At 45.4% G+C, this 25,751-nt stretch overlaps 1 protein-coding gene and 1 long non-coding RNA gene across 2 annotated transcripts; both read right to left on the minus strand.

The window, feature by feature from the left end:
* Positions 1-389: 389 nt before the first annotated feature.
* Positions 390-16,293, minus strand: LOC121834014. The gene is made up of 3 exons (XR_006077002.1): positions 16,060-16,293; positions 3,484-3,611; positions 390-2,599 (listed from the first exon to the last, which is right to left on the minus strand). It is a non-coding gene; the product is annotated as an uncharacterized LOC121834014 (long non-coding RNA).
* Positions 16,294-22,426: 6,133 nt separating this feature from the next.
* Positions 22,427-23,510, minus strand: LOC121834006 (piggyBac transposable element-derived protein 3-like). The gene is made up of 2 exons (XM_042287741.1): positions 22,889-23,510; positions 22,427-22,827 (listed from the first exon to the last, which is right to left on the minus strand). Exons 1-2 carry the CDS (start codon positions 23,468-23,470, stop codon positions 22,675-22,677), a joined length of 735 nt encoding a protein of 244 aa, XP_042143675.1. The 5' UTR covers positions 23,471-23,510; the 3' UTR covers positions 22,427-22,674.
* Between the last annotated feature and the right edge of the window lie 2,241 nt (positions 23,511-25,751).

Consider the following 25,751-nt stretch of genomic DNA (forward strand, 5'->3'; position numbering starts at 1 on the left):
TATTTTTTTAGTTGTTAGGCTGGCCCAACAAAGTGCAAACAGCTATGGAAATTTAAGTTATAGGTATTACATTTGGTGGCAGAGTTGCCTATTCTGTAAAGCATATATACCAGTTTGTGGAAACTGGAAATAATATAGAACAAATGGAATTCCTGCCAACCAAAACTTACAGTATGCCTAGAATTGAAAATGCTCAGCCCAGCTAGTGGATAGTGAAATTGATATAGAGCTGTCTTAGCTAAATGTCGACACAGGTTTTTTAGTGGCATCACCTACTGCTATTATGTCTTGCTAAGACGAGCTAAAAAAGGCACGTTCTAGGCAGATTCATGCCAACTTGAAGAATGCAGCTGGCCCATCAAGTGCAGAAGGCATTTTTAGAAGCATTGAAATGAAAAAAAAGTAATTGTTTTTTATAATGAAGTCGCCAAACATTTCTACCTTATTGGAATTCGTTAACAGCAGTTAGCATCCTCTGCATCCGCTCTACATTTATTTCTATACTATGATTGATCTCAGAAAAAAAATATTACTAGAACCCCCAAGACACCGAAAGGCCATTAGACACTACATAAATTTAAACCAACTTGCACAAATGCTTACTTCAAGTAATAACCTCAAAGGGCAACTCCACCCCAGAAATACATTGCTATACATTCTAATGTGCACGCTCTATTTAATATTTGTGTTTGAAAGCTCACTAGACAAGCATCAGTAACTATCTTGCTGTTCAGTTTTACGTGTGCCAGTTTAAGATTTTCACAAGTACTTGTAGGTGTTAAGAGACAAATCATCGAATGACAGTACAGTAATTAAGAGAGCCAAGAACTTATAACCCTCATACATAACCTATAGTTACTAAAACAATTAACTAGTCAAAATTAACACAGAAGTATGAAAACAAAATCAATCAAATCATATGTGAAATGCTATTAACAAAAGCCTATTTTGTGGTCCACGAATACAGAAGGTTTTTGAAGCTATTCAATTATGATGCAATGTAGACAGAATAACGAAAGGTCTAAGTCTATTTCAGTCTTTTCAACTTGCATTATAATAACAAAAGAGGGATTTTCTCATTTGCCTGCTTGCAGTTAAAAACAAGCCTACCCTACTGCTACCCCTAGAAGCTTCACACATTTTTGTCAGAAAGGTTAGGGAAAGACACATTAGGAGGCTGAGACATGGAATTGATTTACTCAAACAATAGCCATCTTCCACAGGTCGATAATCAAATTAGCCCGACTAGTCTCAGAAGAGCAAATCAAGCACACGAAGTATAACAAATTGTAAACAAAGAAAATCACTTATGAATGTAGAGTTACCTGAAGGAACACCTTAGGAGCAAAACAAGAAGTCTGAAGATGTGAAAGGCACAATCTCGATAGATTTCCCTTGTTGACACAAAGGCAAAACAGGGACAAATTATCACAGGATGTAGTTTTGGATATTTCAACTCCTAGGGAACAGTCACTTTACTTCGGCACACCTGGTTACATTACATCAATCGCGCTCAAGAAGGTTTGACAGATCACAGACATAGCATGCTGAGGGCTTCCTGAAAGTGAGAAAAAGGCATGGTGCCTTCAGCTGCTGTGGTTTAACAGCCTGCAAGTTCACGTGAGAAAGAAAACAAAGCCTGATGTGCTGCGGGAAAGCACCTGCACAAGTGATGACAACTTCCCTGCACAGAAGTGTTACCTCACCTTTCAAAGGCAACACTCTCAAAATGGTGAAATCGCACATATCCTTTATTTGAATGACCTAGGAGTCTGTCTTTTTACTCCTGGCATAGTTTCGGCTGTGACAAATCTGCCCTTTCCATGCGAAGTGCTTGTACTCTGTAGCCTGATCAAAGGCGGCCCCAAATCCAGCGGAAAGACAACTCTGTTCCTCTTTGCTCAAGGATGCCTTCGAAGAGGAACCGAGCAGGCACACTTCGTTTGCATACTTGAAGTTTTGGTGTTTAGTGTATCCCAGAATATCACAGCACATCACTTTGACGCTGTCACTTAGAAGCGAGGACACCAAAGTTTGATCCCAACTGCTGATACTTCACTACCCTTTCCGGAAGAGCATTTGATCCTTTCACCAGCTTCACAAGCTGCCCGTTACCGCTTTCAAATTCAAAAGCAGAATGGCCCCACAATGGCCCCAGTTGCTGCACTGCTTCCGCTAGGTGGAGTAACTGGTGCAGGCTGAACGTCATTGCTGGAGCTCCATACAGCCTCCCTGTCATGCCCACAAAGGTCCAGAGGAGTTTCTCTGAAAGCACAATATGACATTATTAAAGCTGGCCCGAAGCAGGACACAAAGAAACCGAAGGGGGAGAACTCGCGTGCAACATCAATGGATGCTGGAGTTACGGTGTCCCTCAAAAGTGCATGGACGGCCTCCACCAGCTTCTTTATGTACGGCCAGTATTGGTCCAGAAGGACCCTGTACATGCAGGGAAGCGAGTGGTACAGCAGCCAGTGGCGCCATTCGGAAGCCTTCCAGAATAGGCGTGTGCTCAGTGCCCTTGGGAGTCTCGTGGAGCTGTGTGGTGGCTTGATTTCAGCCAGCTGGCTGTTGATGACAGCAATAGAGGCAGTGTTTCCTGTAAATAAACAGATCAAATTTACTAAATAAATGAAAGCATTTGCCAGTCTGTTTTTGAAAACTGGGGCAGAATCTTTGGCAATTTAGTATGAAACAATTGGCTTAGATAAATTATCCCTCTTAAAAAGAGTGCAAATTCTATGTGCCATTACTCCGATAAAACATACGCTTGGTTTTCTAATACAAACGTCTAGCTTTATGGTCGAATCCACCCAATATGTAAGTGAAATCAGTGCATACTGCCTGCTAAAGATGACAGAAAGTGCAGCAACAAAGAAAATAGTTTAGACGAGACATAGCAAGAAATGCCTTGCGTGGTTTAGCTCCCCAGTTTTGCCCATGCTCTTTTCCCGGTTTATCTTTCTACGTTACACAATCCAGCTGAATTCTTCGTTTTATTGCTCAGTGCAGTCAGTCTGCAGAAGTCTTACGAGGCTTAGCCTCCACAATTCATTGAGCTCTTTTGCGAACTAATAAGCTAGTTAAAGTACCTAGAAGCCACACTGACAGATGTAATGATCTGGTTCCAACCGGCTTGGTGTCCTGTACTGTACTGTTGTAAAATCTCTAGAATTGCATAGCGAACTGACATAATGCCTCCTCTCCTTTTTCCTTCCTTGTGCTAAAAGTTATTTAAAGATTGTACAACATGTTTCGAAATTGGCACCCTGGATTAGAAAGAATGAAACAGGAGATTCTCCTGATGTTCACTTCCAAAGTCTCTTGTTTAAGCTACCGTGATATACTGGGCATGCACCATTGTCGCATAACTGCCTACCCCATATCACACTTTTGAACCGTTTGAAAAGTAAGCAAAGAACATGCAAAGGACTCCCATTAAACAAAAGGGGCAGAAGTCATTTCCAACGAGAAAGGAAATACCAGTGATGCTGATATACTCTTTAGTAAGCTGGTCTCCTCCACCTCTTCCATGTGACAGGGCTATATAACACTGGACGCAAATGTCACCACATGATGTGAGAAGAGCCTTGAGGAACTGACAGAATGCACTGAAAGAATAAAACACGTAAAGGACAAACACAGACACACAGAGTTCTTTCAATGAGCAGCGAACATTTATGAGATGCCCATTACGCTACGACCTTGAACGACAAAGAATTGAAAGAAAACGAAAATATTCAAAATTTAATATAAAACCAATTTACTCACAAACTTTAAAAATACCAAATTAAAATGATAGCAAAAAAATTATAGGGAAAAACTTAAGGAAATTTCGTGAAAAAGGGGGAAAGGAAGAAAAAAAAAGAAAGGAAATTAATGACGAAAATAATCTTGGAAAATGGGAACAAGAGGGACAAAGGACAAACACAAATCTCCAAACACAGCTAGGTTCTTGTCCAGCTCGCTTGTACCTTTACATTAACTGCATTATAATCAGGAAATTAACCCCTGAAAAGGGGGGAAAAGAAAGGAAAAGACAAAATTAATTGATCACAACAAGCTTTTTACGATAATTTTTACGCTAGAAATTCCAGCTTTTTTGACGACAAAGCCAAAGATGTCCCAGAGACATTGCTCACAGCATATCTGACCTTAAACGCTTCTATTGTTTCGGGCCCACATTTATCTATGTGTGAACTTAGCTAAGTGGTGTTTTCAAAGTTTGGGGTGCAATCGTGGCAGGTACGGGCATGCAGAACTATTGGGTGGAACGAGTCCGACGATGCCTTGGTAACATCTAAATGGTGTTCCCTAAAGCGAGCATTTAGGCATCTTCCGATAGCCGATGTATTCGCCTTCGCAGCTCAATGGACTCGAATCAAGTTCAATTTCAAGTTTTATTCGCCTCAAATACGTTCGTTCAAACGTATTACATGAGGGGGGTAGAAAAATACAAACAAATGCAATGATATAATGGAAATAAAAGAACTAACTAAGGTTAAAAATTAACAACAAACAAAAACGCAATACAAACTATACAGAATTCAGAACAAAGTTTACAGAAACCGGGCACAACAGAACTGGGGACTCAGTGCACAATTTATAGGAAACACAAGCAGACATGGCGCTGAAAACATAGTACCAAAGCCAAAAATGTTTTGCGGAATATTTTTTATCATTCTATTCAGTGACTATGTCGTTTGGGAGAGAATTCCCATTTTTAATGGACAGAGCAAGAGGAGAGTATTTGTATCTATTAGTGCGACCAAATATAGGTGCAATTTTCAAGGAATGATCATGACGCAAAGAAATGTATGAGACAGACTTACAGTGAGTGAGCATGAATGATTGCATGTTGTAATAAAAGTTATGAAAAAGAGTAAGGCGAGCGACTGTCCGACGTGATTCAAGAGAAGTTAAATTAGAAAGAACCAAGTCTAAGTGGGAGACACTGGTTTTCGTACTGTAGTTTCGATAAATGATTCCAATGGGTCTTTTTTTATTTTTAAGGCCTTTTGCAAGGCGTTTTGTTCGGCCACGCTACCCATGCATTTGCGACCTCGCTGCACCAGGATAGAAAAGTGCGTTCATTTCGCGCGTGTGGGGAAAGGGGAGGGGGTCAAAGTTTTGACTTCCCAGTTGAGGGTGGGTTTAATATGCAAGTGAAAAAAAAAAGTCGAAATTTTGGAAGCCGACTTGGGGGGTGCGTTCATTACGCGAGTGCGTTCATTGTGCGAGTAAATACATACCTTACTCAGAACTGTTGCAAAGCATGACCCGATGCACACCTCCGCTCTCTTTATATAAACATTGCCCTCGTACTCCACTGAGGTTGAGTGGAGGTAAACATCCAGGAGATCCAGGAACTGACACGTGCCGTGTTTGTGGATAACGTTGTTCATACTGAAATGTTTTTGGTTGACAAACTTTATTACGAGAACGGGAACGACGCCAGGCACATAGCTGTTTTGTGGTGTAAGGCTAGCTGAGTCGCACGTGTGGGTATCAACGCCGATTTGTGAGAAACTGCGAAGTGGGCACCACCAACCATACTTTTCCAAATACATAACAGATCCTTTTTTCCCTTTTATTTTGCAAAAAGAAGGTTTATGCGAATTTTAAGAGTTCAGAGTCCACAGACTCGGCGATACCTTGCTGGCTGAACAACTTGATGGCTTGATCGAGTGGTTTCGGGTATGCGGGACTACTGGGCAGGACATTGGAGAGGTTGGTCGTTGAACGTGAGTTGGTAGTAGTCCTCAGGGATCGCGTTGTTGTTTCAAGCGAATGGTCAGATGTGGAATCGATTTCTTCTGTAATGCCCCCCCCCCCCCCTCCCCTCCCCCGTCTTCCGCTCTGATTAGGTATGATCGTGGCTGTTGTCCGACTTGGACCACAATTCCGGGTTCCCATTTGTGGTTTCGACGGAAATAGACTCTCTCGCCTTGACTCAGAGGACGTAGTGGTTTGCTGTGTGCGTCACCACGTCGGTGTTGACACTTTTGATGGAACTGAAGGCGTGCTTGAACCTCCCTGATGTTGTAGTGCTGCTCAAGTTAACGCGGAGCAGCTGGCTTGAGGGTTGTGATCCTGCGGCCCATTAGCAGTTCCAATGGGGACAGGAGCTGATCCATCGGTGTGTCCCTAAGCTCCATAAGAACAAGAGACAGGTCGTTGCCTTCCTTCGGTGCCTTGGTCAAGCTGTTTTCATTCTTTGAACTGACCTCTCTGCAAGTTCATTCGACTGTGGGTAATCAGGAGAACTTGGATTATTTGTCATGTCCAAGCACTTGAGATACCCTTTGAATGCTTCAGAGTTGAATGGCAGGCCGTTGTCACAGACCACTTCTAGAATGCCGAATCAAGCAAACTCCTTTTTTAGGGTTGCGATCCTTTGATAGCAGAGGTGTCCCCCTTTTGCTCTATCACAATGTACTTGCTAAAGTAGTCCACTACAAGTAGGTAGGTGACACTGTGGAGATGGAAGAAGTCATTGGTGACGATTTGCCATGGTTGTGTTGGAGACCGTCTGTCTCCCAGGGGCTCTCGTTGGTTCGACCGCTGGTGTTGCTGGCAGAGTTGGCCGTTGGAGACCATTCTTCTGCCAGCACCCGTTCTCCGAAACAATGCCGCGGAGCGGGGCGTTTTCTGCATGGGTCTTTGCAGAAAAAAAAGGCACTCTTATGAACTGATGTGCGGGCAAAGCTAACGCATTTCTTTCTCAGAGCGGGGAGGTTCAGTTGAGAGCATATCTCCCTAGCCTCAGACCTTAAAGACCCTGAAGGTCTTTCCTTGAGTAAAGCAGTTCTTTTTTCGAGTGCAGCTTCCACCTTTTCCTCTTAGATGTCCTCGTTCATAACAACGAAAACTACCATCTTTTCTTACTCTAGCAGCTTTAGCTGGGCGTTGCGGAGCTCCTCTACTGTTGAGTATACATATGACTTGCCTGGAGGAGGCAGGTGGGCACAAACGGAATGCACAGCTGTCCCTACGAAGTTCTGACGATCCTTTTCAGGGTTACTTGCTGCTACCTTGTAAACGGATGTCAGTTGGTCTACCCTCGATGCTGGAAGGTCTAGGGCGAACTTGGGCCCGTGAGACAGAAGTCCCTCCGGGGAAAGCTGTTTGTCCAAAAGTACAACAGGGGGTTTCAGTTGAAGTCCGAAGCCTTCTGGCAAGACTTGCGTACCTCCCCAGGATTTTTACCCCTGCGGCCTCCAAGAGCCCGACTGCAGAACTCCTGAGGAAGAGGAACGAGGGTCTGTGGCGTAAAACGTATCGAGGAGTGCTGTCGTGGCCGGGGAGAGTCATTCTCATGAGTCGAAGTTCCTGGGATATCTCTATTCTTGAAATCTGCATGATCCTGTAGCTTGACAACCAAGTATGGGAGTGGAATCCCAGCACAAAGTCCACGGAGGCGTGGGCCACGTTTTTTCGCAAGCAAAGCCCCAGGGAGCGTAGACGGAGCCGCAGAAAGTTAATTATTGAGATGTAGCTGACGGCTTGAAAGAAGTTGCGGGGATTGAACACAGGGTGACGGGCGGACGTACTGAGTCAGGACATGAAGCTCACACAACTTGAATTAAAATTTAGGGAGCTTGTTTATAGAGACTTACAAACACAGAAAGAATAAACCCAAAGAGGTCAGAAACACAGACAAGTACATATCTTTCTTTTTTAAAGTTATTATATGGTTTTCCTCTTATCTTTTATCACGGAGACAGTATAGACCTTTGCAGAAACAGCTCGCTGGCCGCCGCCATTTTGCGACTCGAGTGACCCCTATTAGCCAAAAATTTCTGCCACCCGCCTGAGCTGTGGAAACCCGATCAGCGCGACTCCCCACCTGCATCGTGTGTTCGGAGTTCGCCGGCTTTCCTTGTAAGTGTTTACTCTATTTGCTTGTTCAGGATGCTTGCGTGTTTTTGTAATCTTCCACTGTGAGAACCTGGGAATACCAGGACTTATAGCCTTCTGTACCTTCGCAGGAAACGAGCGAAGAAAGCGAACGTCAAGCAGCCCGCGACGCAGGCCGTTCGACGTTCTTCGAGGATTATTTCCGTTGAGATAATCTCCGAAAAGCCTTCCCGGATATGTTCCCGGTCTTGGCGAGAAGTAGCTGATAGGGTCCGGGGTATGGGAACTAAATAGACACGTTCGTTCATTCGCTCTAGTGCTGTGTATAAAAAACATCACTCTTCAAAACGTACCCCAAGACAAGCCGGATTCCGTGCGATCGTCGTGAAGTGACTGTCGTCGACACTGTATTTTGGATATGCTGTGTTATTTGAGACCTTTCTCAAATCATGTCCGGATAACGCGGCACCGTGGGGTACGCGTACAATATATGTTGTTCGATTTATGAGACTCGTTGAATTTCATATAGTGAGGGGGCAATACCCATGCAGTTCGGCTATCCTCTGGTGTGGTCAAATATATTAGGCAGTTAAGGTTGACACGGCTGAGTGTATAGGGCCGTTATAATCGCCACAGAACACAAAAGAAAAAATAAAGTGAGGCGATTTTGCCGCCACCAGCATTCAAAATTGCTCCTACGCAGGCTGCCACAGCCTACTGACGAGAAAACCCACAGCTCAGCGCAGTCGGGCAACACTGACGTACAGTCTCAAAACCAGGGATGCGCGCTGGAAATCGCTTCGTTCGAGACTGCCGCTGGAAAGGTCTATATCGAGGTCAGGGGGAGTAAACCTTGTGCGGTTTTTGATCTGGTCTGGAAACTTCAGGGAAGTGTTCTGGGTCTCTTTTTATTTTCGATATTTATAAACGATCTACCCTATGACGATTCAGTTCAAATCAAACTTTTTGAAGACAATTGTGTGGTTCATAATAAAATGAAAACAAAAGATGATCAGATCAAATTAAACCGTAATTTACAAAAAAAAAGAAAAAAAAAAAGAAAATAGGCATTGGTGCGACAAATGACGAATCGTGGGGTTTCCACACCATATCAAAAATCATTATTTATGTCTATAACTACAACAAAATCTGCTGGCCTATAATTATGACATGAATGGTTCTGAGCTTTAAGAGTTAAATAATTTAAGTACCTAGATGTAGTATTTAATCTTGACTTAAGATGGAATACCCATATAAACAACGTGTGCATCAAAGCTAAAAAAGCACTGTGGGGCGACAGACGCAACTTTGCTGAAGCGACTCCTGAATGCAAATATGCTCCAAAAGCCAGGGTAGTCATAACGGAATAAGTTTACAGTGGCTTAACACAACAACAAAAAATTAACAACAACACAGACGTTTCGCCACCTATCCGGGTGGCATCATCAGTGTGAACTGGCCCGGTGGTTGGGAGAGTCAAAACCAGTCGACTCTAATCTACAAGTCCCCGTAAACGTCCGGTGGGGGGCCCCGGTTCGTCTTGCACGCCTCGGGGTCTCGGCGGATAAACCACGATTCCACGAACTTCCTCGGGCCTCACCTCTGCTCACAAGCAGCATTGTCCAAGTCAAACGTATGCCCAGTCGTCCAGCTGTGGTCAACAAGCTCAGACTTGCTTCTCGTGGCATGCGTGGCCTTCACCACATCCCTTCTGTGTTCCTCAAGTCGGAATGTACCACCACCTCTCAAGCTGAGGGGCAACATTCCGACGTAGTCTCCTGCCGAAAAGTTATACGATGCTTGCGGCGGAGAGGCATCAGAGTGACTGCGAGTTGGGTAATTAAAAATAGAGATCACTACATCAAGCGCGGGGTGGTACATATCCTCAGGCACCATTGGCATTTCACTCCAAGTCACACGTACACCGTTCGTATTTGAAAAACATAAATCTAAAGCATTACCTTGCTTATTAAGAACATTGTTGAGCCGCTTCAGATCCAAAAAAGAAGAGAAGTCTAAAAGATGGTTGCATTTCTGTTTTCAATAAAAGTTATCAGTCAAAACGTTGCACGCCTGTAGCTCGTTGAGTTTTTCTAACCCAACCAGACAACGCTGAAAATCACCAGGTGGCTTTTCTGGGGGGAGATAGAACAGACCAATAAGAACACGTTCTCTCTTTGCATACTCAATTTCGACGAACAAGCTCTCAGGAAAGTTTTCTAAATCTTGACGCCTCCTTGAGCTGTCGACCGCGACCAACACACCGCCTCCCGCTCCAGCTCCTTGAAACAAGTCACGGTCGCGCCGGTACACAACAAAACCAGGCGGAAAGTAATCGGAGGACCCGATGTTAGGACGCAACCAAATTTCCGTTAGTCAGAAGATTGCATAATTAGACACTGTAACGTTACAAAAAAAAAGCAATCGGCTTTTGTGCGTAAGCCGCGGACGTTTTGATATAATAAATCTATGCCAGGCATCACTTGTCAGCGGTTGTGGGATGTCCCTCTGAAGCGTAGAGCATGTCTCTCTGAAGGGTTCCTCTGAAAGGTTTAAAAAGGCTGGATTTAGGCCACACAGCTGGATCAGCAAGTTTCTCAAAATCCTCCGCAGCCGCGGCCACATGAAAGGAGCCGTAAGTGTCGAAACGGGTCTTTAGGTGACGGCACTCCACTTTGTCGATTCCAACGGAGGACAGGCGCGAAGAGTCGTCCTTGCAGATAATATCCGGCGCCAGCTTCGTAACAAACAGCGCTCTCAGACTCGTTGACGGCGAAACAACGCACAGCTTGTTGGTCTCGAATGCCCCGGTCAAATAATAATAAATGTAATAATAATAATAGTAATACTAATAATAGTAATTAGACGAGCCATACACGAAAAATATGTATTTTTAGCTCACCGTTTGGACAAAGTCTACAATGCTGTCCGAATGTACTTCTATGTTGCATTCAAGCGCCGTTTGATGGTTCTGCTACCGAGGACCCTCCTCCCTCAAGGCACGGGAGAAGAGGACGCCAAAGCGGTGTTTGCAAGCCGACGGGAGGCTAAATATGTTTAGTATATAGAGACATGGGTCGCCTTTCCTTTGGGGAAGGATCTCTATGATGTCGTGCTCCACGTCGACTCCGCCAAGATTTTTGTACGAAGCGGTTAGATGTCTACGAGTGAGGATGGCGGTATTGGGTTCCTCGTTGTCAGGAGTTTGGAAGGCTCTATAGACGGCTAGTTTGACCGCGCGGCGGGTTTTCTGAATCACTATGATATCGGGGGGAGTTTGGAAAGACTGGAGGCAGTGTTAAAGATAGCCACGCTTCAGTCGGAAGCTGTGGTAATTCCATTGCCAGATAGTGGTTTGGTGCCTACTGAGGCGTGGCGGGCGTGGGAGAGGTAAAGCCATATTGAGGGATGCACTGTTAGAGGTAGGGTATGGATGGTGGGGGTGGTGGAGGAGTTTAGGACCCCAACTGGGATGAGATGTTGGTGAGTTGGTTTATTTGACTGGTGAGTTGGGCCAATCTGGAGGAGTACTTTGAGACAGCGTTTTCTATCGCCGTACAACGGCTGTAACGTTTTGCTCTAAGGTTTGCAGTCTGGCACTGAAAATGCGAGACATTTCGGTCATTGACGCTGAGTCGGTGTAATTTGTCTACGATTTTGAGGCCATAGTATGATTACTCTACGCTTGACAGACTGGGCGGTGCTGTCAGGTGAGGATATGGCAACTGCAACGGGTTGTGGGGGAGGAGTAGGAGTTGGCGCTGGAGGGGTAACCTTTCTGTTTAAGGAGGGGTCGTAAGTCTGCATTTTCCTTCTAAACGGCAGTGATTTATTGTGTGAGGGTTTGGACCTTTTGCCGTAGAGTTTGGACCTTTTGCCGTAGGGTTTGGACCTTTTGCCGCAGAGAGGGGCAGTGATGAGAGACATCCGACGGGCAAGGAGAATAGCCGGGTCGTGATTGCAGTCGATTAGGTATTGGCTGATGTTCTCCGGTGGACCGTAATCTGGCACATTAAAGATGATTCCGCGTGAGATCTTCGCAGGATTTGTCATATATGTGGCCAGAAAATAGTTCTCTTCGCCCTTCAGAGGGGGTGCTGAGTAGTATAGTTTTGAATGGCATTGATTCGAATTTTATCATCGCGTGCCACGTTGTAATTGGTCTGGGCAGTGTTAAAGACGAAGTCTTGCAGCTTGCCTGTGCTCATCGAGCTTAGGTTGAGGCCACCACGTGCACGGATGATGATCTTGTAGTCGTCAGGGAGTCTTGCGAGCTGCGGCGGGCGCGTCTTGAAGCCAGGCCTTGGCGAGCTGCGGAAAACCGGACGCCAAACGCGCCTCGCCGCTCGACTTGGTCGTTTACGTCGCCATCCGTTGTTGACCCTTGCAAGTTTTTTAGCCCTATGTTTTGCAGAAAGGGAGCTACGCTTTGTAATTTTACAAAAACCAACCTGTGAAATATACCTTTGACACAAAGTTCAGATTGCTATGTGCAGGCGCCAATTTTTATGGCCCATTTTAGATCGAGCCTGGTTATTTCAGTCACCCTATACCTACTGCCAGGTTGGATCACATTGGCATCTTATTAGCCTTCCTTTTCTTCACTTGGCTTTTACTAGTATGCTTTCACAAAAGTAGGAGTGAGGTCCTCGGTCGACTTCGGCGCGAACCTTAGGATGAGAGAAAATGGCAAAATGGCCCGTTTCCCACCTTTCATGTACTTTATGTACCCGTAGATCATTGTGAACACTACGAATTAGTTTTCTCAACCTCTAGGTGGTAGTGGAACGACTGGTTGGCAAGAAGCTATCGAAGGAACAAGCGAAAGTGAGAAACCAGAGCAACCAAGGCGAGCAATGCTGGCGACACGCACGGAGTGACAGCGGATTGGATCTCGGATTGGATTGAAAGTGTCAAAGACAGTTGGTTGTAAATTAGAACGGAGCAGTAACTTGTTACCAGTATAGGGTTGTTGCACAATACCATGGTTCAATGCTGCTACCTCTTCGTGGATCTGATCAAAACCCACTGGAATCCATGTTGGAGGCATTCATTGCTGTTATCCTATGTTTTGTGTCCTTTGGGGCCTTGTCTGCATGGTACTTTGTGCACCCACTCGAGGTTGAAGACAGTCAGTTGCTCTGTGATTGTTTTAGCCGTAAAACTTGGTGTCAACGGAGCCACGGCCAGCAATATTGGTTTTTCTAGAATTCCGGAAATCATTAGGAACCAGGACAAGGCAAGGCTCGAGCAATCGGTTTGCCGACATTATGAATGGCTCCCAACGGACACGCCGGCACAACCTCAACCAGGCGGGTAAAGACAGGAGTAGAACACGGCAAGTCCTGGGCGCTAACATCTCCAGTCCCGAGAGAAAGGGCGAAAAAAGGCAGAGAAATAAAGCAAACAAAAAGTTAGGCGTGTTCGTTTTGCCGCGACAAGTTGAAGTTGCTCGAGCACTTGTCAGGTTTATTTAAATTTATCACTGCGCGACTCCTGTGTTCTTCTGCAAAGACAGAAAATAACAAGGTACAGACTTTACTGGTGATGTTTGGCTGCATCTTGGTGCATATAAAGGCTTCGGCAGCGATAGGGCTCATCGAAATCGCGAACTGGGACCGCCGATCTCCGCTTCTATGTTCCGCCATTTCGAAGCGGCCAAACGCAGGGGACCTTTCGTTTCGGATTATTATGTTAACTCTACACTCTTAAAAAAATAATTAAAAAAGGAATGGACGGGTTCCATTCCTTTTTGGAGAGAATCTGTACTCTTTTTGGAGAGAATCCGGGTTATCGCAAGCTATACTCTCTCTAGGGACCAGGGATATGAAAAATACATGCAAATATGTATCAAAATACAAATACAAAAATACTTCGTCAAAAATGTATTTAATTACGAGTCTAATTACATTTAAAAAAATTGCGGTGGCTTAGCTCGGCTATGCCAGGATATACGTAGCGTGAGCTTAGGCGCATAATATGAGAGGTGCTATCAAGCAGCTCCGGTGCAGCGTCAGACTTGGCTACTGCGCAACGGAGGCACATAGCTGGGCACGCGGCGCCGCCAGTGCGTCTGCCGTGGCTGTGACGTCACTCCTCTGGAATGCGAAGACTGGCGAGGCGAGCGCGGTGGCGGCGGAGCCCGCGGCGACTTGGCCTCCGCCTCGCCAGCTGTGCGCCGTGCGACGTCACTGCTCCTCGCACTTGCGCAGCACGGAGCATGGCTCATTATGCCAGCCACGCGAAACTGCTCAATTTCGGCCAGTGTAGCTCACGCTACAAAAAGCATTTAAATACAACATACAAATACAACCAAATGTATTTGTTCTCTTCCAATTACTTTTCTAAATACATTCCTCAAAAATTTGCGAGAGCGACTTCAGGGCACCTGCAACGGGTTTCTACGTATCTCTACGCACACTCTGGAGTAAGTTTGCGAGGCTCTAGTAACGTAATAGAAATATAATCACAAAAAATGTAATCAGCTTGGACGTAATAGGTGAAAAAGTACAGAGCCTCAAGCAGCTTTTTTTGTCGATTACATGTTGGTATAGACCAACAAAGAACTGAGACGACCAAGACACGGAGCACTAGCTAAAGAATTTTTTATTGTTGCAACTCGCACCAGTTAACGAAAATCTGGACGACACACGCATTTAGAATGTTCCAGGCAAAATTATGGATGGAAATCAGGCTGGAAAGCATCACAAGTTGTCACAGGCGCTTATTTAGCCAGTCTGCCTGTGAACGTCGATTTCATCACTATTCTTGCCCTGGACTAGCACCGTAATCACAAAGTCACTAAACGCTTGTGCTTGATTAAGAGACACTGCATTCGGTGCAGAACGTAGTTTTCTTTCTGCTCTGGACAGTGCCAATAAATTTGAGGGATGTATTTTCGCCCACAAAATTGTATTTAATTACAATTGTATTTGAAATACCCACCTTTTAGTATTTAAATACACACGTCAAATGCATTACCCAATTTGTAATTAAATAGAAATTCAAAATACACAAAGTATTTGAAATACATATTTCAATTACTTGTATTTGAAATACCGCCTATCCCTGCTAGGGATAGGTAATCGTTACCTTTCCACGACTAGTGTATGTTTTACTCTCCCATACGAGTGCTCACTTAACTTTTTTATAGTCACACAAATGGTTTTGCAAGAGTCAGGACTGTCTACAGGTTTTGAATTTCAGAGTTTGGTGCATTATTTTAACTGCCCTTTTTTGCTCCTAAATACAATTGTTTAAGCGACAACCAGTCTGTCGTATGTAAGAAAAAGTGTTGCCTGAACTCTGTACTAAAGAGTTAAGCACGCTCTCCAGGAAGAGTTATTGTAACCTTAGAAGTGGTGCCTGCACTCCGTATTAAAAAGTTTAGTGTGCTCTATAGCAAGAATTAATATTACATAACAGCAAACTTAGCAGTTTATATGATCCCTTCCTGGAGACTGCTTTACTCTTTCATACAGAGTTAGGCAACACTTGAAGTGGGGATTTAATTACTCGCACTAAAGAATTTTGTAGAGTAAGTACAACCCCATTTGGAAGTGTTGCCTAAACTCAGTATTAAACAGTTAAGCACACTTTCCAGGAAGGGTTCACACGAACTCTGCTCAAGTATAGTGTTATGTGCTGAGTGTAAAATCACCCAGTAAAAAGTAACGTAAATGCCTGCTAACAGAATTAGGGGAAGGGAAGTGTACAATTGGCTCCTTGTTAGTCAAACGTTTGCTGAAACAAAAAAAACTCTACTGGCAAGTGGCATTTTTAGCCTGTTGAAGTGCGACCACTGTACTTTTATTTTTGCAGCTGTTGTATCAAATTTCAATACCTCCCTTGATTTCTCTGTAATGTGGAATAGTACTTCTGTCCTTATTATGGGAGCTGCTACATACAACTTGAGACAACTCAAGCACTTTGCAATGAACAGTAGCCCTAAAATCTAAAAGCAGCTATGTATATGTTCACAAGGGGAGGGTTGCATTGGAAATGTGGAAGTGCAGCTGAAAAAGGACATAAAAGAGGGAGCATGAGCCTGTTCGGAGGCCATAGGTTTTCATGAAAAGTCAGCATAGAAAGGATAAAAAAAGTAGAATAGAGCTCAATAAGCCAACACTTTAATGTTAGGACATGGGAAAAAAAGGCAAAAATGGCACACATATTCCCTCTGGTGAACAAGTTTCTTACTTTGTGATGAGATCCAAAGCCAAGGCAGACTTTATATCGTACTTCAAATCAATGAAGTGCCCAATCCGTCCGTCACCTCAAATAAGTGGTTCTCCAACACCGCAGTTATGGCCTTTGAGTCCTCTTTGTCAATTCGCATCACCGGATAGGTCAATCTGTCGTGTCGGTCCTCCTGTGAAGAATGAATGCTTAAATGTAGACTCAGCAGTATGAGAAGGGAGGAAGCAACTCACTAAGTGTAGAAGGGTATGCACTTGGGCTAGTTGGTGATCCATATTTCCGAGGGAAAAAGCGCTAAAAACAATGAACAAGTAGAAGTGTTGTTGGTTTCTGTTACTTTTCCATTGTTTTTAGTCTTTTACCCTCGGATATATAGCTCGCTAAGTGCCCTTAGTTAATAGGAGTGCATTCATTTGTAAGACAAGAGACCATTTGCGAAAATCCCAGGAGCCATTCACAGGATACGTTCCAATAGTTGTCTGGTACTTGTTTTCTTGCCGATTAAACGAGAGTCCGAATCGAACACTTAGGCAGCACTCACTGCTGGCTCACTCAGCCGCAACTACCCACGACTGTTTGTATCCCCTCTGATATGAACATCTAAGAGAAAAATGAACCACATCTCTCTTTTTTTCCTTTGTATGCAGTGGCAGCCATAAGGGGTTGCATTTATTTATGGCAGGGAATCCCCAAGTTTGCATACCCTATTAGTGGCATCGGAAGAAGAGGGCAAGGCAAGGGGGGCAATTGCCTCGCCCTGCCGCTTCTCTCTGACTGACATTTTAAACTATTATAGCAGACAATATGGGAGACAGGGACGGGGTTTAGCTCCCTAGCACATCACCCCTCCACCTTCCAAGCAATACAAACTCAGCTGGCTCCTGCCCATAGCGATGAAAGTCATAGCTCTATATAGACTAGCCTTAGGGGTAGGATGAATGGAAGTTCTTAACTTGAAACTTGAGATCATGTCCGGTTTTCAGTTTTGAAGGCGTGAGGTCGCATCCATGGATAAGGACATAGGGGGGCTCCGAATGCGGCCGAAGCGCCACCGGCTTTCACACCCGAACTCCGACCAGGCAGCGTTAGCTTTATATGAACGGCGGGTGCTACGGCCGGGGACGCCCCGGGCACGTGACGGTTAGTCTCCCCTCTGGCTAGGTCAACGAAGGCCACCGCGTTCGTTGACCTAGCCGCGAACCCCCTCTCAGCAAGGCCCCCCGGACAGCCCGACGCGCACCACGTATGGCTACCTTGGGCCCGACTTCCTTCGTTCACCTAGACACCGGCGCGGCTGCGCCATCGCCCCCAACCCCATCCCGGTGTCCGGCCGACTATCCGCCGACCCTCTTGGTCCACACCGACATACGAAGGGACCAAGCACCCCGCTGGGCCAGGAGTGACAGGCACGAGGAGATCGGGGGGTATGATATTGCCCCCGATCCGCTTAAGGCAGGCCATGGCAGCTAGGGCCACCTCCTCAGCCGTCCGGGAATAGCCCATCGGAAACGCCTTTGAAAACTTCTCCTTCTGCTCTTCGGGAGAGCCAGCCAGGCGGCCTCACCGTCTTCGCCTCCTCGGAATCTGAGGCTCTCCGCCGGAGAGAGCGAGTTGTGATCTTTGGCGACAAGATCCCTGACATTGAACGACAAGGGCAGGATCGGGCAGCCCCCCTCCTGATGTTTCCCCGCCGTCTGCACCAGCCGGAGCAACGGGTCCCAAACGAATGGGGCCCGCGGCGGCGGCTTAGGGCTCCTCTCGACCGCGAGACTCCGACAGTCTCGCTATGACGTCGAGTCTGCTGTACCCACTCGGCCGGGAAGTCTGGTATGTCAACGGTGGGACCGTTGATACATTTAAACAAGTCGAAGGTCCCGACCACCTCAAGTTGATCTCCCTTCCACGTCACTGCCAGACCCCGCTGCGTGGCCACTGCCGACAAGGTCGCGCGAAGACCTTCCTTGGCCTCCCCAATGTCTGGCAGCGTCACGGACCCGCGTTTGCCAGCAAAGAAGTCGTCAACCGAGATATCGGCCAGGACTGGGTCTGGTAGATCCGGAAAGACACGACGCACTCTGTGACACTGTGACACTGAGCACTCTGTGAGTGCCAAAGGCACGAGTTATAGTGGTGGACAAGGCCATAGGGTTAATGAGGCTCGGGTCGGCAACCCAAGCCGCTCTGGCCTCCAGCAGGTCCCTGATGAGCGGGTCCTGCTCTGCCTCAAGTGCCTCGACACGCTTAGCAAACAGATCATCTTCCCATGATCCTTGCAGGTCTATGATGCCAGTCAGATTGTTGGTGCAAAGGGGAGTCAGTGGAAAGCGCCGAGTGCTAATACGCGTGGACTCTACCAGACGGTGCCGGACAGCCCACATGACAGTAGCAAACGGGTCATCGTCAAGCCTGGCCGCATCTCGGCCCTCCACTGTTCTAAGTTCGACGGCATTCCCCTTTCCACGGAGAATGAGGCCATACTGCCTTTTGAGAAGAGATTTGAAAGAGAACATGGGAGTTCTTAAAAACTTATTCAATGTCCTCTCTCTGAGACTCAACCACGAACGGATAAGAACAAAGCAGCCTCACGAGCAACAACTGTTCTGAACCGTAATTCGCGTAGATGTACGACGCTACCTCAAGTGCGTCCAGGATTTCTCTGGAACGTCCAGGATTTCTCCGACCCTTCTCCCACAGATCAGATGTCTTCGATATCGGAGGCCCCCAATTTTTAGATTGGGGCCTCCGACATCGGAGACATTCGGGGGATATCGGGGGGCATTCGTCCAATTGGTATACAATATGTTAGGAACGTTCTTAATATTTAATTAGTTTGAGCAACCTATTGTATTTCAATGCTGACTACCGTATATCATAGTTTATTTCACAACTTTAGAAGTTAGCAAATGCAGGTAACCTCTAAGTTTGGGGACACCATTGATTAAATATTGTAATTACAGCTCTACATGAAGCTAATTTACTATAAAGTACCATTAAACCTTAATAATATAAAAAAAACTGTACCTACTGAAATTCACAAACTCAAAAAAAAAAGAAGCAAAATAAATATAACAGTAGCCCAACCAAGAACATACAGCTTCGATTGGTCAGTGTTAAAAAAATTGAAAAAAGTGCCACATTCCAAAACAAAGCACGCATCGTGGCGAGCCCAAGCTGTGCCATAACTGAAACTACTAGATAGCTAGTGAGCTGCTCACATGCACCACTCCATCATGCATGTGCACAATAGATGTGGGCTCTGAATTTCTGATTTGCATGTGGCATGGACTGGTTGCACCACTCTGAAGGCAGCTGTGGGCACGCGCATTATGTGCCAGAGCGCATCCTTCAGTATGTCCAGTAATGCTGAGGTGAAGTTTGCCCAATAAGTTGAGTTTCTACATGGCTTCATCTGTTGAAAACTGCTCTGCCAGCATTTTGTGATGCTTTGTGTGTGTTCATCAAATTGAAGATTATATATTTATGTCAGAACCGCTGGAGCCTCCTGCTAAACAGGCGTGTTAGTTTTATGAAGGCAACAAGGGCGGCAGTGGCTCCCCGCCCCTGTCTACTCCCCCATCGGAAAGCAAAGAAAGTTCTGTTGAGAGCTGGGGTCTTAAGAGATCGGCAGAAGTTCCATACCATAATTCCTCGACAAGACAAGTTGCGAAGTCCTTCAAGATCATGAGGGTTTTGATTAGCTCCATGGCAGGAGCTGCAAGAACAGCAGTTTCCCTTGTTTAGTGAGCAAAAATTATCTCCAGCAGTCACACTGTAATCAATAAATTGTTCATATGCAGTAAGGTTCAAGGTTCAAGGTGTTTAATGGCACAACTTCCACACAGCCGAGTGCCTGAGGCAGCCAAAAGGCAGAAGCCCATACAACCAAGTGCTGGCTGCTTCCTCTCTTTCTCCCCAGCTGGAACAAGTTTCTGCACTCTTGGCATTCCTAACTAAGGAGACAATCAGGTCTTTATATGACTTTGATATGGAAACTTGTCATCAGCCCACATAAAAAAAAAAAACTGCAGCTTCCAGCTGGAAATGAAGATTTCCACCCGGATTTTCGGCTACATTATACAGCAGCAGCTGGAAATCCCGTTAACAGCTGGAAATGGATGCTGCTCATCCTGGGAATCAGAAATTCCAGCTTGGAAGTACATGATCCACCTGGAAGTTTCCCAGCTAGAGGAGGAAAAATCTAATTTCCAGCAAGAAGTTTGTCCATTTCTGGGTGGAAACAGCCTGGAACCCGGCTGGTAAAATAGATTTCCAGCTCCAGCCGCAGTCGATTTCCGGTTCCATAACACAGCCTGGACTGGAAGCATTTCTATGTGGGAGTGTAAGATGGCGTGCAAAACGATGACACTTGAAGAGGAGCAGCCAGACGCTGAATCCTTGTATCCCTCACCATGGTCGCTGAGCAGGTGGCACCATGGTTACAACTGATCCTCGGCCACAGCAGTAACGGTATGACCTAGGACGGTACCCTGGACTAAAGGGTGTTCTGCTGCGGTTCGGATCCAGCTGTGCGGGAAATTGGCACCTTAGAGATTTCTTTTTCTAGGACAGGGTTTATGCATGTTGAAGCATGGCATCAGAAGTTGAGTTGTATCAAGAGCGTTGAGAGTAAGTGCTCGGAGAGCTTGTCCAGTTAACTTCTTGTCCCAGCATCTCAGCATGACTGTAATCTGCTTCAACATTAAAAATAAGTCTGTAGGTAAGTAGCTAAACATTCGGATGGTTACTAATCTGCTGCACCTCTTCTTTTTGTGGAGTGCATGACGACACTCAGCTTAAGGGGGGACACTACCCAGAAAAAACAATTTCTGCAAAAAAAAGTTGATTTTGAAAAATGCCCTATTTACATCCACCAACATCTAGAGAGTATTCCCAGAAAGTTTCATTAGTTTACACTGCATAGTTAATTTTTTATAAATTATTTTCGGTCCACCAATGCTAAAGAGAAGGTAGAGGTTGGAGTACCTTGAACACATTTTTCTCCGTTCCACTTTTTGGCATAAATTTCACTTTAGGAAAACTATCGTTTTGTTAATACGCAACTTGGATTCATTTCTACGAGTTTTTCTGGGGTGAAATTTAAAGGGGAAGATAACTATGAGCTTGTATTTTTTATTTTTGTCATTTTTCATGCTCAAAAACTAAAAATTTGGACAAAGGATGGAAATCTAAAAAACTGTATTGTGTTTATGTGGCTTTTTTGTCATGAAAGATGGTATAACATAGAAATATAGCTCCATAGTTATCTGCTCTGAACTGTCCTAATGCAATGTAACACATGAAAACGACATATTTATAAGTAATTTCAAAACGATAGTTTTCCTACACAGACACGCCCACTTTCGTCTTTGAACGTTTGCAATTTTTTTTGTGCTTCACCCAAGTTAACAAAAATTGGCAGAAATGTTCTTAACATCAACAGAAACAAGCCCTGTAAATGTCATTTAAATCAGGCAAGTGGTTCAAATATTAACGTTTTTGGGTAGTGTCCCCCCCTTAAAAAGAGCTACTAGAAGATGAAGATGCCATCAGTACAACGAGAATATGGTGAATGTAGGCATAACGGAATGGAAGTCCTTGTTACACCTGGTCCACAGATCACGGAAAGTTCGTCGGAGTGCTTTTCACTCTGAATGGCATGCACACGAACTCGTAAACCGAAAGGCATTGTTAGGCTCCTTTTGAATTACCAATGGCTTGTCTGGTATTGGTGCTAGGACTTACCAGATCGACCTTGGAAAATATGGCAAGCTATTGTTGAGCAGTGTAATGAAGGTGCTGATGCAAAAGAACTGTGTTTTTCTGTTTTGTAGCAGCTGTATATGGCAGAACTACATCGTACAGCGCATGAATTATGTGCAAAACTAGCTTTTTTAAGTTGATGAGTATAATCAGTGCGTAGAACGCACACATTCATACATGGATATGTTAGCAAAAATAAAAACTAATGTCTCGTTGCAAGGACTCACACAAAAAGCGGAATTTGTTGAGAACCACATGTAAACTGGTAAAATCACTGCAGTACACTAACAACAACAAAAAAGCTATTTTTATGTTGGCACACCACGCTTCCTCCGCATTAAATTGTGCATACGACCGCTGCTGGAAATTCTGAGGAAAGCAGTCTGAGTAGCCACAGTCGGCAGCGACCCCAGACATGCTCAACGGGGTGCGAACCGGACCTGGATTGGCCTCGACATCATTGTCGTCGCACCCGTTTCGCACCCAGGCGGAGCCTGGGGCGCTCAGCACGTACTGGGCCGTGGCGGGCAGCTGGGCGAAGAGGCCAATAACAGCTGTACGTGTTGAAGTCTTGGAGAAAACACAGACGGCAAGCGTCGACGAGTGGCTTAACCCTTTACTGCACAACTTTTTATTTTTTCACAATTTTATTCCAGCAGAAGTAGAATACCACAGTTATCACAATACTATCACTAAAATAAATTTCAAAGTTTCGGAAAAATTTATATCGAAAAAAGATAGGTATGTTGCATATTTGCAACAAGATGGAAATAACGAAATATTTATAGCCGAATGCTAAAAATTTGTGAACCAGAGCCAAACTTGTATTTACAGACATCAGTGAGAGATGTGGCCTCATTTGCTTGTGTGATACAAAAGAAAGCAGTTATTCTTGCTTGTTGAGCACAGGTGAGTGCCACACTTAGAGCAGTAGCTCATACAAATGCCCTTGCATCCAGGAAACTTGCAACGCTGTCGCTTCTGACTCCAAAGCACCCAGTGGCCAACCTGAGCATAGAAGTATGAACAGTGAGGTTTGTAACACAGATTAATTCGCCAGTGATAATACCTGATCAATCCTGACATCTTGAGGTGGACACGGTGCTGAAGGACCTCTTGTCTTCTTCAGCTGGATGCCTTGCTCCACGGACTCATTGCTGGGCCTTCCCCTTTTCTTCAGTTGATTTTTTCCTGCTTTGCAGAGTGACGTGGCGAGGTCCACCTTGAACTCTGCTAATGGCATTAGCTTTCGTGTTGGTTGATCGGAAGTAGTCTCGGCACTCCTCCTGTACAGCAGCCAGGCATTTACAGCCGTCAAGTCGAGAATATGAAGAAAAATACGAAAGTACCATTTCTTCGATCGGAGATGGGCGCGGTAGAGGGAGATCAGAGAGTCTAAGAGATCCACTCCTCCCATGTGCTTGTTATAAGCGCCTATCACCGACGGACACGGTATGTCGCGCCTCTCCTTTTCTTTTTGGCTCCACCTTGGCGCAGTTAGGACAGGCTCTGCCCCAACAAAGGTGGACAGCAAGGTGACGGCTCTGTTGTCTTGCCACCTTGTACACGACAGCTGAATGCCATCCAGGGTCGCTACCTTCTCTTCAAAGCTTCCCCTTCCTTTCTGTTTCATTTCCTTGTCAGATGGCATGCTGATACCCGTTGCTCGGTTGATCCGGACTGTACCAATGCAGTGCACGGTTTCTTTTTCCAGGGACACCTAAAGGGTTGGACAGTTGAAGTAGTTATCGAAATACACTTTGTGGTGGACTCCTCTTGGGATTAACCTGCACAATCGAACAACAATGTTCCCGCTTGCTCCACAGTCAGGCTCTCCTGCACGTCTTGGGGCAGAATTCTTGTCCCGTGTACAGTTCTAGCTTGTACGAGAAGCCAATTACTCCTGAGAGAACAAATACTTTGTACCCCCATTTTTTTGGTTTCTGGGGACAGTACTGTTTCAGTGCACTTGCGCCTTTGAAAGGTATAATCTGTTCATCCACAGACAAGTGCTCTTCAAGCGGTATCAGCGACAACTGTTCATTTACAGCATCGACGAGCGGTCGTATCTTTGCAAGCCGGTCTCTATCAGGATCATCTCTTGGGCCGAGATAGCTGTTGTCCACAAAGTGAAGGTTGTGCTTCAACTGTTCGAAGCGTGTCACCGTGAGGTGGTCAGCTACTTGACTTACTCTGGTAGCTTCACTCCAGTACCACCTAGTGTTCTTCAGCTGAATTATAGACATCCACATGCAGGTGCCTAGAAAAACTTCAATCTCCTCGGCACTGGTGCAGAGGGGCTTACTGGCATCCTTCTGGACTGAGTACAAATTGCTCTCATTTGCAATAAGCGAAATAAGAGCGCCTGGAAAGATGAACTTGAAGTATTGGAAAGGTGTTTCCAACTCTGAAACTTCCTGCGGAAGCTCATTTTGTCCAGTGAACTTCACTGTTTCAGGATCCCGCATCAGGCTTGCATTCTTCCAGATAATTCTTCTCTTAGATTGAGTTGATGACTGATCAGCTGGTTGGCTTGCGGGAGCTTCCTCTTCGTCAGAGCTTGTACTCGCCTCGCTTGAACTGGCACTACATTTTGCAGGGGGTTGGACATCTGGGGTACAAAAAATAACAGCGTCTCGTACAACTCATACAATGAGCAGTAAAATAAATAATTTGGAGAGAAATTCTACATTGTATAGGGGACTATCTTCCCTGGCGGTTCTAAGTGTGCTCTTTGAAAGCGTGAAAACAACCCTACAACTTTGCAATTGTGTGTAGTTACACCTGACGAAGGATGGTCTCTTCCGAAAATCTCTGTCAATAAAGCCTACACTGCTTCTAATTTTATTCTCTACGTGAAAAAAAGTTGGATTTCCAGAAAAAAACATTAACTTACAATCAGAGTCATCGTCACTGCCGGAGAGCTCGCTGTCCTCACTGTCGGAAGGAATTCCACGGCTGTAAAACCGTTTGGGGTCCATTGTGTCTGCTCTACGAAGAAAAAACACCGTCGTGCACGTTGTTGCATCTGTGCAACATAGCTATTTTTTGCTTCCAAAGACAAACTTCGTCGATAATCTTAAGGTTTTTAGTATTTACATAATCAGCAGGACATTAAGTTGAGTCGCAAATTTTTTGTTTTGCATTACACTGTATAGAACGTGATATGCAGTAGTCAAGGCTTACCTGTGTCACTTGTTGAGCGTCCACGTGGTGGCTGTCACGCTTTTTAGAGAGCAGTTTCGCCGCCTGAGTACAGATGGCAGCACTGGACGGCTCGCCTCGCGGATGTATGTTGCAGAAATGCAACAACGTGCGGAACTAGCACTGAATGCATTTTGTAGATGTTTTTATCGTCGTTTATCGCTATGTTGCGAATATGCAACAAGGTGCAGTAAAGGGTTAAGGCTAGGTACTTCTAGCAGAGTGTGTTGGATAGACTGCAGCTCACGCAGGAAGAACTGTGTCTGTCCCTCGTCTATTTTCAGTGTTTTTATTCTCACTGTGTGAAGTGTGGCCTAAGGCTGCAGCGTCACGTGGCGAGAGTAGCAAGGGGGCGTTGCCACTCGCAAGCTTGTGGATGTCTGTCAAAGGGCAGCGGGTAAAGATGTATTTAGGAAGTTGTTTGAGCTTGCCTGTTCATAGTCTCAATGCTCTCTTTAAAGCGGCGTAGGACTGACGGGATCATGCAAGCCTTCTTTTTCGGGCTCTTAGAAGGCCACCTCTCCTGAGACTCCACCTCACAAGCCTGAGCCTCGCGGCTCATCGCTTCGGGACAGGGGCCCGTTCGTCTGCAGCTCCGCAGGGTGCGCACTGGAACCCGATACCCGAGCAAGCTGCCTTTAATTTTCACCACTCCAGGCTTCTTGCGCATCTCGATGAACTCTGTTGACTTTGCGCTTGAGAGCGGCCTTTTCTTCGTTCACCTCACT

The sequence above is a fragment of the Ixodes scapularis genome, unplaced genomic scaffold, assembly GCF_016920785.2.
Source record: "Ixodes scapularis isolate PalLabHiFi unplaced genomic scaffold, ASM1692078v2 ptg000247l_1___fragment_3__unscaffolded, whole genome shotgun sequence".
NCBI lineage: Eukaryota > Metazoa > Arthropoda > Arachnida > Ixodida > Ixodidae > Ixodes > Ixodes scapularis.

Excerpts from the sequence above, each read along its gene's own strand:
- LOC121834006 (XM_042287741.1), bottom strand. The coding sequence starts at position 23,470 with ATGCCATCTGACAAGGAAATGAAACAGAAAGGAAGGGGAAGCTTTGAA. Across the intron at positions 22,828-22,888 it reads AAGATGTCAGGATTGATCAG|GTTGGCCACTGGGTGCTTTG; the intron begins GTATTATCACTG and ends TTCTATGCTCAG.